Source organism: Olea europaea, chromosome 23, assembly GCF_002742605.1.
Source record: "Olea europaea var. sylvestris chromosome 23, O_europaea_v1, whole genome shotgun sequence".
NCBI classification, from domain to species: domain Eukaryota; kingdom Viridiplantae; phylum Streptophyta; class Magnoliopsida; order Lamiales; family Oleaceae; genus Olea; species Olea europaea.
Genome location: NC_036259.1, coordinates 5424420 through 5440165, shown reverse-complemented (window position 1 = coordinate 5440165; position 15746 = coordinate 5424420). Strand labels below are relative to the sequence as shown.

The following is a 15746-nucleotide window of genomic DNA, read 5'->3' as shown; positions in this document are numbered from 1 at the left end:
GTGGTTGGGATCTTCTTCCTCATCCAGAAGGAAAAACATACAAAATTATGCTCTTCCGATCACCTGGGTAGTTTTTATACAATCCCAGAAATTCAAATTAAGAACCTGCAGCAATTCAATCGAATGTAAAGTTTAGCCGCTCAAAACTGTACAATACCTTTTCACCCTTCAATAAAGTATCCATGGTATCGTTCTCAAATCAACCTTTACACTCTTCAACTATGAGCAAGAATATAGTCTGCAGTTCCAAAATTGAGTATTATGATATAATAAACTCTTCAATAATACATCCTAGATAATTACAGTCTCAACAGTTTATATCCCCTTTTCCCAAGGGTGGGATATTTTACATTTTCACTTCTAATTCTGTGCCTCCCAGTACATTAGTGATCTCTGCAGTTCCCGAGTATTGTTTGGGAAATTCGATAGACGAGGAGAAAACTCTCAAAACGAATACGCTTGCAGGTTGAACTTAAGAAAAGTATCACGCCCCTGAAAGTAAAGCAAATTTACAGATATCAGAAGTATACATGTTGACAACTCACTCTGCCCTCGCACGTTTTGAATGAGTTTGCCTCAACCAATCAACGCATTCGTCTGTAGATCCAGAGGGATGTGCGAGCTGCCACTCGAGCAGTTTTTGTTGCTGAAAGAAGGGAAAACAAATTTTATTATCAGTCATCAGCATACCATGCATAGTGTTAAAAGTTTGGCTAGATGAGCAAGAATAAGACATACCCATTCCTTGACTACGGGTCCTCCTGATTTGATCTCCAAGACATTCATGATATCCTTTCCATTCACCAATGGTTTCATTTCCCATACTTTCTCTAAACCTGCAGCATAAGAAAAGTAGACTCTAATCATTTGAAGGTTTCCATCAAAGAGAGATGGCAGGGATGGGTTTTCCAAGGGTGTGGCAGATTTTTGTTCTTTTTTCCACTTTTCAATTAATCTATATTAATATTTCTTGTAAAATAATTGAGTATATAGTAGTTTTCATTGTATTTTGAAATTCTCAATTTAATCAAATTTTATGGGCACAACAATGTTATTAATCAAAACTGTCATGTAAGTAATTGTGAAGACAATGGTGGAAGCATGTGAGCAATACCTAGTTCCAAAATTGCTTTCTCAATCCCCTTAAATAATTCGCCTTTCTTGTCCAATTCAGATTCCTCTTTTGATGAATTTGTAGTGCAACCAATAATGGATGGGTGCAACAGCATAGAAAGCACAAGGGCAGCACGCCAAAAATCTTTAATTTCTCGCAGCAGCAATCCTGAAGGTTTGAACAGAGTTAGTAAATATATGCATATTCAAAGACGAAAGTTATATTGGTCAAAAATATTATCCATTAGAAACGGAAGTAAATCAGTCCAGATTTGAAGTTTATGAAGCGTCTCATGTATCTTGCTTTCTGCATTTCGTAAAATGATGTTTATGCAGCCTCCAGAATTCTCAAGTCCCTGTACAATCCTATATTCCATGATTACTTACATTTGATGTCACCATAAATGAACAGCATGACTAACTAGGACGTCTGCCAGATTTAATAAAAGAGAACATAAGCACAAACCCTTAAGAATCAAGTAAAGATTCTGTATAATGGTAAGTAATCATAATTGAGCGCCATTTATTCAGAATAGATTTTGTGAAAAGTGATTTTTTTTAAAGTATGTATGATTAAGTAGGGGAAAGTTTTGGATTTACATGCAAAATTATTCTACAGGAAGAATGTGTGGTTAGGAATGAGTTTGTGGAAAAATGAGTTTTAAAGAATGGGGCTCAAATAGGGACCTAATGAAATTCAATGGATATATAGATCCCAATTACGAAAAGTAAACCAATCAAAGTTTTCAGTTACAATGAAGAGATATTTTCATGCTTCTAGCTAGTTTAGCAATTAACTCTATTTAATAGAGAACTGGTTGTTATAAAGTTCCCTTTGCCGTTAATACATTCTACTAGACCCCATTATGAGATCAACCAAAAACACTTATAGAAGATTATGGAATAGTTTCAGATCCCCAACTATAGTTTCAGAGTTATGATTATAGCTACATTTCTTAACATGAATAAATTTTGATGATAATAGTCTCAACATAAACACTGTTTGTTCTGGTTGGGCATATTTCACTCACTAAGAGATGAAAATTACACTTCCAAAATTCTATAGATAAGACAGGTCAGGTAGATCTCTACAAACAAGCACTATACATTTACTTAATATTCAATATATAATTTAGACAAAATGGTATGTGTGAATTTTCTGCAGGTGAGAGGCTGCATATTGAAGAAACAACATTCTGAGTTTTGAAGCATCAGGAGGATCAATATTCTGAGTTATTATTTAAGTGGAGACACTGTCACGTTATATTTAAGCGGAGAAAGAGGATTTTACCAGCCAATATTCTGAGTTTTGAAGTAAGACAGGTCAGGTAGATCTCTACAAACAAGCACTAGACATTTACTTCATATTCAATATAGACTTTAGACAAACGGTAGGTGCAAATTTTCCACAGGTGAGCAGCGGCATATTGAAGAAACAACATTCTGAGTTTTGAAGCATCAATATTCTGAGTTATTATTTAAGTGGAGACACAGTCACATGTTATATTTAAGCTGAGAAAGATCATTTTACCAGCCAATATTCTGAGTTTTGAAGCATCAGGAACATCAATAATTTCTCTTTTCCAGTCAACTTCGAGAATTTGTATATCCTCATTAGACAGGATCAAAGGAATCAAGGATACGAATTTTTCCGCTGCAAAATGCAAACTCAGAACCTGTCCATCAATTACAATTCTATTGATAGTAAGAAACTTCCCCATTAGCGCAGAGAGAGAGAGAGAGAGAGAGAGAGAGAGTATGATCTCTTGATTCCAAAAAGTAAGCTAACATGCAAAACATTAAAATATAATAATTAAACATAGTGGTCAGTTCGTACAGTTTCAGCATCACTAGCCTTCAGCTTGAGAGAATTGCGAAATATGTAACTCACAACTGGGATCTGTCAAAATATGAATTAATATCAACAGAAATTAGAGAATAGAAGGAACCAAAAAAAGAGTCTCAAATCAACTTTATGATATCTGTCATGCACAATAGTAAATGACAAGGAACATCCAAGAGAAACATAGGAAATTATAGTTTGTAATTACATTCATCATAATTTTACCTTTTTCCCTTTCTTGTCTGTGTAAATAGTCTTCCTAAAGGGAAGGAAAAAAGCAGCATACAGGCATAGCCTTCTCTGGTCATCCTAAAAATCACAAGAAGAATGTGAAATGGAAATACCTTACAAATAAACCTCCTATTAAGGATAACAAGTGCCAGTGAAAATTAACGAGGAATTCTGCAATTATGTTATCCTCAGTTTATTGGAGAGGATATTCTCTAGCCTACTAGATACTATTTTACTTGGCTTATACATAAATCATGAAATAAAATAAAGGAGCATGCAAGCAGTATTAAAACATTTTACATTTGTTCAGCAAATAGAAGGGCTCTATATTTTATTTATAACCGGCACTAATTACTTTGAAGTAGATTCTGCATATAAAAAGTCTACTCCACTTGAATTGGGACCAAATCTCGCTACACAACTTACCAATGCCAACTGAATTTCTCTTCCTATATAAGGACACTGCTATATCTCGATCAATATAAATAATGCAAGGAAAATAATTATATTTTATAACAATAAACATACAGTCACTCCACTACTCACAGTGAATGAGGAGAGCTCAAGTAACTGCAAAAGTCTCCATGTGGAATCCATGCAAGCAACACAAAGCCTGGTCAGACAATTTAAAAAAAAAAAAGAAAAGTAAGATCTTGAAGCACGTGGTCACAAGGAGCACTCACAAAGATACATGCAGATTAAAACAACTAAATATATATAAATATTTATAGATAGATAGATAGATAGATAGATAGATAGATAGATAGATAGATAGATAGAAGTGCAACTTAAACTATATTGAAGTGATTTATTAATCATCGACTCCTCTTCGAGACACCAAGTTCAAAGAGACCCACAAGCATTCACATAAATAATAAATCTTTGTGAGATATTTCTAAATCTAGTTTGTTTTTCTTCTGATTTTTGTATCTGCCATCTATTTTAGTTGTTTACCAGAGCATTATGATCAGCAACTGTCCCGATGCATAAAGCACAAATTATGACATCAGAAAAAGAGCTTGACGAAACTTATATTTGGGGCAACAATTCAAAGATTTAGTTGGCAAAGCTAGTACGAGGACAAGAAAGTGAGTTGGAAGAATGCTCAAATGCCTGTATAACAAGGCTAGCAAATCAAGTAAAATATTTCACAGCATTCATACCATAATAATCCACATTGGAATTTAAATAAGCCCCTGTTTGATACAAATTAAAATCCAAATTTTAATCTAAGTCAAAGCCACACACTTTATGGGACCCACAACTTTTTAACCACACATTTCAACAACTTTTATCAAAATCTACTAAAAATCTGATTTTAATCCCCACCAAACAAGGGCTAAATAAAAACTATTGGAGAATTGGAGCTTCAACTTCGCCGAATTCCAAATACACAGCTTCCCAACTGCTACCGCATAAAATTATATTCAATATTAACTTACTAGAAACCACCATTATCTCCTTTCTTTTACTAAAAGGAAATGGATTAATAATGAACTTTAGAACAAGGAAGAAACCTTTCACATCCTTCTGAAGTTGAAGGCTCTGGCTCAGGAGGAAGACTAAATACTGCCCAGAATAACTGCAGTTCAGAAATATATGTCATTGCTTTCACAGGATGATTGCCAGATATCATGAGATCAATCTGTTCCATGAGACGTAAGAAACAAACCAACGTGAACATGTTAGTACCAGGCAAAAAAAATGACTGGAAATTTTGAGAACATATTGATCCACACAACAAATAATACAAGCATACTTCATGACCAATACGTTCTCTACTAATTTTATCTGCAATAGCGGCTTTGACTTCATCATCTGCAGCAGCTATCTTCAGTTCTTCATCTAGCATAAAACCAAACCTCGCACCTAAAGAATCACGATCAGGTTGGCTTCTGACATAAGAGATTTTAATTTTAATTTTATGTTATAAATTAAATAACATATTTTCTGCAGAATCATATCTTCACACCATAGCACTTGCTAATGTAATTGGTAAAAAATCATCATTTCTGCTTGCTAAGGCGTGAATAATCTAATTTAAAGACTTTAGAACATTGTAACATGTGAACTACCAAATCGGATAGCTCGAAGAACACGCAGAGGATCATCCAAAAACGTCTGCTTTGGAGGCAATGGGGTCACTATTTTTCCCAACTTCAAGTCCATAATGCCTGTATTTAAAGAGAAAGGGAGTTTTGGGGGGGGCGGGGTGGAATTATTAGTGAGGGTGAATTTTTTTTTAACATGAGTAGCTTGATTTGACTGACTGAACTAGTAATGGCAAAAATGTACTAACCTCTTCCAGTTAAATCTTCAACAGAACTTGTGTTGATATTGTAGAACAAACTGTACAGTAGCAATTTCAGAAGGGGGCAAAAGAATCAGCCTATTCTACACATTTCAATGATATCAAAATAAATGGATTATAAAACCAAGAACAGGAATGGAATAATAGCACTACAAAGAAAGAATGCAAATAACTTGCATATTTTCTAAAGTCGAATTACATGAACATACATAGGGGATACAACAGTGTTTCTTTATTCTAGGACTGTTTACTGTGTTTAGATAACAAGATCAAAACTAATTAATTCATTCAATAAGTAATCCTAAAGTTGAGGAAACAACTCCTATCGTAACAATATGGAACCAAATCAGGAACTTTATTTCAAAATCTTCAATATTCCCCCTCAAACTGGACTATACAAATTGAATAATCCCAGCTTGTTCAACATTTTTTCAAATAGTGGTTCAAACAACACTTTGTTAACAGATCCGCAACTTGCTTGGATGAAGGTACATATACCATACAGATAGTCCCATCTTCTATCTTCTCCTTGATGAAGTGTCTGCCTACCTCCATGTGCTTTGTCCGATCATAATGAACGGGATTATTTGAAATTGCAATAGCCACTTCGTTATCACAGTAAACTTTCGTAGGCTCTGGTCTTACAATTTTAAATTCATTTATTAATAGTTTTAGCCACATTATTTCACAAATGCCATGAGCCAAAGCTCTAAATTCTGCTTTTGCACCACTCCTAACAACAACTGTTTGCTTCTTGCTTCTCCAAGTGACTAAATTACCACAAACAAATGTACAACATAATGTTGTAGACCTCGTCTTTCACTGATCCTGCCCCATCTACATCTGTAAATGTTTCAATAGCTCTCTCAGAATTCTTTCTAAAAAATAAACCAAGTCCTGGAGTCCCTTTTAAATATCTCAAAATCTGATTAACTACTTCCATATGTTCTTTATAGGGAGATGCATAAACTGGCTCACGACAGTAACAACAAATATAATATAAGGTCCAATATGAGATAGGTAAATAAGGTTACCTACTAGAAGTTGAGATATACCTTTATCAACTGGAGTACCTTAAAGACAATCTCCCAACTTATGATTCGGATTCATAGGAACATCAGAAGGCATACCAACAAACCTACATGTTTCTTCTAAAAGATCAAAAACATACTTCCAAGACAGAGATACCACTACTGTTTCCAGCAACTTCCATCCCCAGAAAATACTACAAGGCACCCAAATCTTTTATTTCAAATTCGGTTGCAAGAGCTTTCTTTATTTCTTCATAGTTGTCGCCTGTTAAGAGCAATATCATCCACATAAACTATTAGACAGGTAATCTTTCCTCCTAAGTACATGTAGAGAACGTAGTATGATTTGATTGGGCTTGTTTATATCCTTGTTCACAAACAGCTTTCAAAAATCTTCCAAATTAAGCTCGAGGAGATTGTTTTAGCCCACGTAACGATTTTTCTAGCTTACATACTTTCCCATGATCCTTTACTTCATCAAACCCAGATAACAAGTCCATATAAACTTCTTCCAGGTCACCATTTAAAAAAGCATTCTTGAGTCAAGAGTTTCCGATCTAAATTAGCTACACGAGACAATAGGACCCTTACAGTATTTAATTTTGCAACTGGAGTAAAGGTCTCTGATAGCCTACCCAAAAGATTGAGAATATCCACTTGCTACCAATCTCACTCTATATCATTCTACCGAGCCATCTACTCATATTTAATTGTAAAGACCCATTTGCACCCCACCATTGACTTCTCTTTGGGCTTCTCCACAACTTGCCATGTTTTATTTTTCTTAAAAGCTACAATTTCTTCCTCAACTGCTTTTCTCTACTCTGGAATAGACAGCTTCCGGAATGAATTTTGGTATCTCTATTGATGATAGATTAGTAGCAAGAGCTTGGACAGATTCAGACAAGTGACTATAACCAAAAAAGTTGGATATCGGATGTTGAGTACAAGATTTAACTCCTTTCCAAAGAGCTATGGGAACATCCAAATCATTAGTAGCATCAAAATGAGGGGTACAATTCTTACCTGAATTTAGTTCAGATTCATGGCTATGCATCTAATCCATGAGATGTTCTACTATTTCTGGATTTTTTCTCCTTGACTAAACATGTAGCTTAGGAGGCGCAACAAGTTGTTTATCTTTCCCTATCATTAAACTTGGCTGCAAGGAAGAATTAGTAACATGTGGCTGAGAAAGCAAAGGAAAACTTGATGAAAGAAGCTCTGATGAAGGAAAATTTGATGAAGGAGATGAAGGTTTGGTTAGTTCAACTCTTGAGAGGAAAGGCTAGAAAGATGACTCAACATCCCAAAAATACCCATCTGTATGATTCTCATATTTCTCCTCCTGAAGGGAATTTTGGAAGAAATAAGGTTGAGATTCAAAGAAGGTAAAATCCATAGAATTATAATATTTCTAAGTCTTAGTGGAGTAACATTTATAGCCCTTTTGAGTAGGAGAATAGCCTAAGAAAACACACTTTCGAGCTTTAGGATCCAATTTAGTTCTTTCATGATCATAGATATGTGCAAAGACAGTACAACCAAACACTTTTAATGGTATTAAAAGAATAGACCAAATTTGAGGATATATAGTAGACAACAGATTTAATGGTGTCTCAAAAATTATGGACACAAGTAGGCATTCTGTTTACAATGTATCAAGCAGTCAGGACAGCATCTCCCCAAAAATATTTTGGAACACAATTAGTAAACATGATAGCTCTAGTAGTTTCAAGAAGGTGGCGATTTTTTTCTTTCAGAGGTCCTATTGTGTTGAGGGGTTATGATACGAGAACTTTGATGAATGATTTCATTTTCAATTAGAAAAATTCCAAGAACACGATTAAAATACTCTTTTCTGTTATCCGTTTTCAAAATTTTTAAGATTGTATCAAATTGGGTTTTAATCATGGAATAAAATTTTTTAAAAACTTTTGTAGTTCAGATTTATCTTTTAATAGATACACCCAATATACCCTCGTATAATCATCAGTAAAAGTGATAAACCAACGTTTGACAATAATGTGCTTAATCTTAAGAGGACCCCCATAGATCCCTTTGAATCATAGTAAATGGCAAAGATGATTTATAATTATGAGATGGAAATGAAGAATGAGAATGTTTGGCCATTTGACAAGTATCACACTAAAAATTGTCATTATTATGAAACAATGATGGAAGCAAATATTTAAGATAAGAAAAACTAGGGTGGCCTAAACGGTGATGCCATAACAATATTTGTTGCTCTCTAGGAATAGACTCACAACTTGTGGTTTGAGCTTATTTACTTAAGTTGACTTCATCCATGAAATAATATAGTCTCTCACTTTCTTTAGTCTTGCTAATAGAGATCAAATTGCTAGACAGATTTAGGACATGCAAAATAGATTTTAATTCAAGTGTTGAACTCAGCCTTACTGTCCCGATGACAACTAAGGACAGAGAGCCATCTTCAATTTTTACTTTATAATGTCCAGAACTTGGTGAGTAGGAACAAAAAAAAAAAAAATTCCACAACCCTTCATGTGATCAGTGGCTCCAAAGTCAACAAACCAACGTTCCACATAGCGTTTGCTAATTAATGCTGACATAAAATTACTTTGAGCCAACAATCTAGAGGAAAGGCTCAAAGTCTAGAGGAAGTCGGTAGATTTAAAATAGGAGTAATGAGTGTATAAAGCTGCTCAAGTTGTGCCTTTGTAAAGGGAAAATGAACATATTTAGATTGGGTATTGGCAGGAGAGGCTTCGATAGAGCTTTGGAACTCAATCAACTCACGAGATCGAGGTTCATTGCATTGGTTTTGGTTCTGCCTGTCGTCGTCATGGTTCTATTGTCTTCTGCTTAGTGTTTTTTCGTGCAACTGCCCGGAGTATGGTTGGTGCTCTCACAATGGTCGCAGGCATAGATTATTTCTCTTGTTCGACGAGAGTTAATGATGCAAGATCAGGGATGATTCCTGCAGAATAATTAGAAATAGCAAAATTGCACAACTAGCAAGCAGAATTCCAGCGAGAAGAAGAAGAAGAAGGCAGCAAGAAGGGGGAAAGGGCCGAAGAGAAAGGGGGAGAAAACCAGAGAAGAAGTAGAAATCAGGGAAAAGGGAAGAAGGAGGGAGCCATAGGCAACAACCCAAGCATTCTATTCTTTAATTCATCAATTCATCAACTGTCTCAAATACGCAACAAAATAGAAATAAATAACAAAACAAAAACCCTAAAGAGAAGGGTTTGGGCGAAACCCGCTAAACAAGCCCAATAACAGAAATATAAATAATAATCCTAATAGAATATAACTAATAGTCCAAATAAAAAATAAATAGTAAATGAAAGAAAATAAATAGTAAATAAATGTCCGCATCAGTTTACCTGTCCACAAAACGGTAAGAGCAAACTTTTCAGAGATGGGATTCCTAGGTTCACCGAGCATGACACGTTTCCGACTAGCCTCCCAATGAACCTCAGCAAAACCTCATCAATCACGGGCGGCAGTTTCATTGCTAGCAAACATTTAACCCAGCCAAAAAATCATAGATTCTTTCTTTCTCAACATGTTTTCTAACTTTTCAGCATCTCCAGGATTTTCCCAATCAATTATGACGAACATATCGATCTCCTTCCAAAGCTTCTAGAGTGCACTATAGTATTGGGTGTCATCAAGATCTTGTTGAAGATTGCAAACTTGGTTTCGAAGTTCAAAAAATTGGGACGAGTTGTCTAAATCTGAGAACGCAACAGTAAGGGCATCCCAGAGACCCTTAGAAGTAGAAAAATACAAGTAATACTCTTTAATCTCCTCTTCCATAGAGTTGACAATCCATGCCATCACCATAGAGTTCTAAGCATCCCACATAGGAAGGTTAGGTCTTGTTCTTCTACTTTGGTGGTGGTTCCAATCGTAGCCAAGACACCCACGCCCACGAATGACCATAAGAGCTGAACAGGACCATTGTACAAGTGGTTGTGATCTGTAAGGAGTTCTTCGAGAGAGTGGCGGGGGTAAAGAGCGGCTAATTGTAGCGGATGCACTTGTAGAGAGGATCAGATGTCTCCGTAGAAGCGCCGGAATCCTCATCTCTGCGTGCACTAGTCATGGCCGTGTTGATCATTCAGTTCTCAAACAATTACGGGCTCTGATACCGTAAATCCAGGAAAGGGAATGGAATAATAGCACTACAGAGAGTGCAAATAACTTGTATATTTTCTACAATCGAATTACATGAATATATATAGGGGATACAACACTATGTTTCTTTATTCTAGGACTGTCTAATGTATTTAGATAACAGGATCAAAACTAATTTTAATTCAATTAATAACTAATCATGAAGCTGAGGAAACAACTCTTATCCTAACAATATGGAACCAAATCGGGAACTTTATTTTGAAATTTTCAACAGAGTAACGTATTCCCAGGTATATCATCATACACACTTGGAAATGCACACGTGGTACCTATGGGGATAAAATATCAAAATCTATTGCTATTCTAAACTCGGAGACCGGAAGGAGAAGAAGAAACAAAAAGAAGACCATAAAAATTGAGGAAGCTAAAGTATTCATTTCTGCCCTGCTATAGAGCTTGCTCTAGTGTCGTCAGCAAACTACAGATAATAGAGAAAAGTACCTATTGATGGTTAAATCCCTGCGATAAGCATCCTCTTCTGCAGTGCCAAATTTCTACAAAAGAAATGTTAAGTAAAATATTTTCACTTATTAAGAAGCTTATAATGCGCCAATAATTTAAAGAAATACAAAAATATGAAATTGATTTTTTGGCAAACATGCACGACATGTCATCGAGGAAGCATGCCCAGAGAGAGGGAGGCAAGTGAAACGATAAACTAAATTTGGATCTTTATATTGCATAGGCAAATCTACTTCCAACGGTTCCATGCAAAATATGCAATATTCAGCATTTTGGTTAATAGATTTCATATTTTCCTGAGAAAAATACACAAGAAATTTCAAAAATATTTACCATAGTTGGAATCCGGCTATTCTCACTATAGTCTTCAGATCTTAAGTTGACAAAATCAATCCATACATCAAAAAGGCGCATCCTAGCTGTTTCCAAATGTTTTGACTGGTCAGGATTGCTACAAAACCAAAACAATGCTATTAATGAATAACTTCCACTGTGAAGCAAAAATTACATACAGAAACGGCTTTCCTATGGAAACAATTGAAAAGTAGTCAAAGTAAAAATAGCAGGACCACAAATGGTGAATATTTTTCAGCAGATAAAAGAAGAAGAAAAGTTGATAAAGGAAACACTTGGAGCAAGCAAATAATCATTTTAAGTAAAATTTTGTAGAAAAATTGCATCAATCCTCAATAGTTGTTGAGTAAGAAGAGTTTCCTAGATTATTTTATAACCAAATAAATGTCAACAAATTGCAACAGAGCCACATAATACCCTCACGGTTGAAAAATAAAAACAGAAGAAATGTACCAACATCTGTACCATGTAAAACTTCGAACCGATGTTTTTACGCTCGGCTCGGACATTGAAATGGAAAAGTAGAATGTCAAAGGTCGGATAGGTAGTAAAAAAAAATTTTAAAAATAATTATACTTAAACTTATTTAAAATATATATATAAATATAAGTGCTCAATCCAAAACGACTCTAATCGAGCCTTCTATGAACGCACTAAACACATTGAGGTTGATTGCCAGTACATTTGAAAAATAAAAAATAAAATAAAAATTCTAAAAAAATAAATTCTAAATATTTTTAAAAAATAAAATTCTACATAGAAAATTTTGATAAATTCTAAAAATAATAAAAATTTTGAAAAATATAAAATCTAAAATTCTTAAAAATTAAAATTTTAAAAATAAAGATTTTAAAAAAAATAAAAATTCTAGATCAGTAAAAATTGTATCAGCAACTTTGATTATGATGTAGTTGCTGATAAGAAAAAGGGTGACTAATCGTTGTTTACATAAAATTCTTTAAAAAATATATTTTATGAACATAGATAAAATATCTCACTTTATGTCATCAATTTTTGTTTTTTCCCCGATGTTTTGCAAATTCATCTTATTGTTTGTTTTTATTTTACTTTTATGATTCACCAATTTTAAAATGTATATAGTATTTGATAAAAAAATAAAAAAAAATAAAAAAAATTCTATTTTATTATATATATAATTTGATCGAATTAAATGTTATAAAACAATTTTTCAAAATTCAAAACAAATGTTTTTCTAGTTTTCTATTTTGAGAAGCAACTTTTCAAACTGAGAAATAGTTTCTCAATCTGAAAAATCAAACGCGTTTTTAGCAATATTAAAACAGACACTCGAAACAAAAAACTCAAAATGAACTCAAAACTGTAAGCTGAAACACAAACCAAATGGGCCTTAATATTTCATTAATAAAAACAAAAATAGTATAAATAACCAAACAATAAGATTTGATGTTAATTACATCCATAACAAAAGGATATTAAAATTTCTACGTTGCCAATTCCAAAGCAATTAAAAAAATTAAAATTTCACCCCTATTTAGTGGATATTAATATAAGATTTTTAATTGATAAAAGTTAATAAAATGTGTAGTTGAAAAGTTACGAACTTTATAAAATATGTGTTTAAAATGAATTGTTGATTTTGACTTTGATAAAAAAAAGAAAAAAAAAAAAAACTAGATTATAATATCTATCAAACAGGGGCTCAATATTAGACTGAGCCCTATTTTTTCTCCATTCTTGTACCACCATTATTAGTATCTTTAAATACCATTAAATCTTATCTACTCAATAAAATAGCACCCAATGCCCACCCATTACTCTATGAGCAGCACAAAGCCCCCATCAGATTCCATTTTCATCTAGTGCACTTTTACTGGACTCTCTTCCCATCTATGTAGCGACCAACAAAACACCATATCAACTTATATTAAATCCCAAAACTTCAAGAAATACCACTCAAATTAAGATCCATTTCCTATTTAATTGCTCCTATGAAGGCAATAGAAATGGCGAAAGCATGGTACCAATTACCAAGATGAAAGCGAACATGGTACGATTTTTATTTTTATAGTAAACTGTAAAAACCATAAACAATGGCCTGTTCATGGGTACCTAGTTGACCAGTTGTTTCCAGGGTTTTCTTCAGATGACTTTTTCCTTCAAACCAAACCAGTTTACAGACCTGGTTCCCCATTTTTCTGTAGGACCAGCCTGTCCGGTCCAATTTTAAAAGCATTGCTTACAATATTACCATCCAATAAAAAATAAATGATATGTTATTTATGTATTCACTTATTCACTTAAGTAAAAAAAATAAAAAATAACAAAAATCTGCCAACATACCAGTAATTCGGACGAAAAATTGTCACCAACAACTTATTCAGAAACATTATCTTCAACTACACTCATATAATTGATACTTATGTATTCAATTAAAATAAAAAATAACAAAAATCTGAAAACATACCAGTAAACTGGATGGTAAATTGTCACCAAAAACTTATTCAGAAACAGAATTTTCAACCACACTCATATAATTGATACTCTTATAAATACTAAGGTACAAAAAGATTTCCTGTAAACTGCACAATCCAAAAAGAGGAGAAAAGGGAACATACCTCTGAATGACACCAATACCATGTGTCTCTTCCCCTGTTGATAATAAGTACTCATTTACTTTTTCACAGAACTCCTTTCCTAACATGTTGTCCAGTGCAATGTCAATATCATAACATTCTTTGCCCAAAAGCTGTAAGATTAATGATGAATATTGAGTAGAGCACAAAAAAAATAAAAAAGAACGTTGCAGATCAAAGTAAATCAACTAGTTAAGAAACTTATTTTCCATATAGGAAAAAGAAAAAGCAATCTTTCTGCTATATTCACCCACATCCACTCCTAAATTAAAATACAACACTGCAGGTAGTCATACAAGTTAAAATATATGTATTTATAAACTAGACAATCAGAGGATGAGTTCTGAAGCTCGCATAAACACATATTAGAAGTCATAATTTTCACGTCGAGGAACAAAGTACGTAAGAAACTATGTAGCTCCACCACAATAGCGTTTTACCAGAAAATAAGGAGCAAATTTCCAAACAAAGGTATAATCTCCCATCACGCACTTCAGCATTTGTACCTAGCTGTAGCATTATAAGAACGGTATCTTAAGAACCCAAAAGGCGCACAAGCATAAGCATGTAGGCATACAATTATATACCCTCTTCCACCAAAATCATACTTTAATTCATTTTTTACCACAAAAAACGATAAATTGTAATGACCTTATCGCGAACCCAGCCGCCCGCAACACGAAGCTGGGTTTGGAGATTGAAGTGGCGCAGAACTTCCAGAAGACGGTCGAAGATTTGCTTCTCCTTAGCCGTCAGATCGATTTGGTCCTTGACATTATCACACACCGAAGATGTACACATTGTTGCCGTTCCTAAATCAGTTTTTGCGAAACTATAATTATAATAACAAAAATATTTCAAACGGCGTTTTGAAATTTGATTAAAATTGATTGTTCGAGAAGAAATAGAGCGGAATTTCAGGTTCTGGGATGGGAATTTCAAAGAGTTTAAGAGAAGGGAAAGAGCGTTTTGGAAATGGAAGAGACGATGAGTTTCTAGGTACAGTTTCATTCTGCTTCTGCTTATTTTGAGAAAGTACTTTTTTTAGATAATCAAAAACTGTACGACGAGTATATTTTATAATAAATAATTTTTTATTGATTAATTAGAAATTAATTATTTATTTATCCACACTCGGTCTAGATTTTATTCTGTTTTGTTAAAATTTTACTTTTAAAAAATGAATGATAAATATGTGAATATTACATGTAATTTTTACAAATATTTGATTCTTTAAAGTAGAATTTTCTTTCTATTCATGTAAAATTTATTAGTAACTTTTAGAAGGAAGATGAATAGATCCCCGAAAATGTATTAACAATAGGGTAATTGGCACAAAACCTCCCTATCCTTCGAGTGTATTGTGGAAAACATCTCTACTTTTCATTTTTTGACATTTTTGTCCTTATTTCCACCTTTCTTTCCGTTGAAGGTCCTTTTCACTTTTTTTTGTGTAAAATGATCAATTTGCCCTCCTATTTAAATAAAAGAAAAAAGAAAAGAAAAGAAAAAACTTACAATTATAGGCGAAATTTCTAAAAAAGTGCAAATGCCCTCTAAAACTTCACCTTGTTCTCACATTTCACCCCACGCCATCG

The 15746-nt window shown here is 33.7% G+C and overlaps 1 protein-coding gene across 3 annotated transcripts; it reads right to left on the bottom strand.

Annotated features, from left to right (window-relative positions):
- Nucleotides 1–126: 126 nt before the first annotated feature.
- LOC111372183 (putative CCA tRNA nucleotidyltransferase 2) lies at nt 127–15178 on the bottom strand. 3 transcript variants are annotated; one of them, XM_022994385.1, is made up of 16 exons: nt 14800–15177; nt 14589–14658; nt 14131–14209; nt 11513–11630; nt 11159–11211; nt 5487–5536; nt 5263–5361; nt 4947–5056; nt 4705–4832; nt 3734–3800; nt 3182–3265; nt 2951–3013; nt 2645–2789; nt 1115–1282; nt 739–836; nt 127–646 (listed from the first exon to the last, which is right to left on the bottom strand). In XM_022994385.1, the coding sequence occupies exons 1-16, from the start codon at nt 15157–15159 to the stop codon at nt 542–544; spliced, it is 1797 nt and encodes a 598-aa protein (XP_022850153.1). In that variant the 5' UTR covers nt 15160–15177; the 3' UTR covers nt 127–541. The 3 variants fall into 3 exon arrangements, with proteins under 3 accessions (XP_022850153.1, XP_022850155.1, XP_022850154.1); XM_022994387.1 differs by having other exon boundaries at nt 168–646; nt 14131–14261; nt 14800–15178; XM_022994386.1 differs by lacking the exon at nt 14589–14658 and having other exon boundaries at nt 168–646; nt 14131–14261.
- Between the last annotated feature and the right edge of the window lie 568 nt (nt 15179–15746).

Bases quoted from the DNA above. Each gene is read 5' to 3' on its own strand.
- LOC111372183 (XM_022994385.1), bottom strand. From the start codon at position 15,159: ATGAAACTGTACCTAGAAACTCATCGTCTCTTCCATTTCCAAAACGCT. The intron at 5,362-5,486 runs GTTAGTACATTT...CTTTAAATACAG, and splicing joins TGAAGATTTAACTGGAAGAG to GCATTATGGACTTGAAGTTG. The intron at 3,801-4,704 runs GTTTCTTCCTTG...TTGTCTGACCAG, and splicing joins ACTTCAGAAGGATGTGAAAG to GCTTTGTGTTGCTTGCATGG.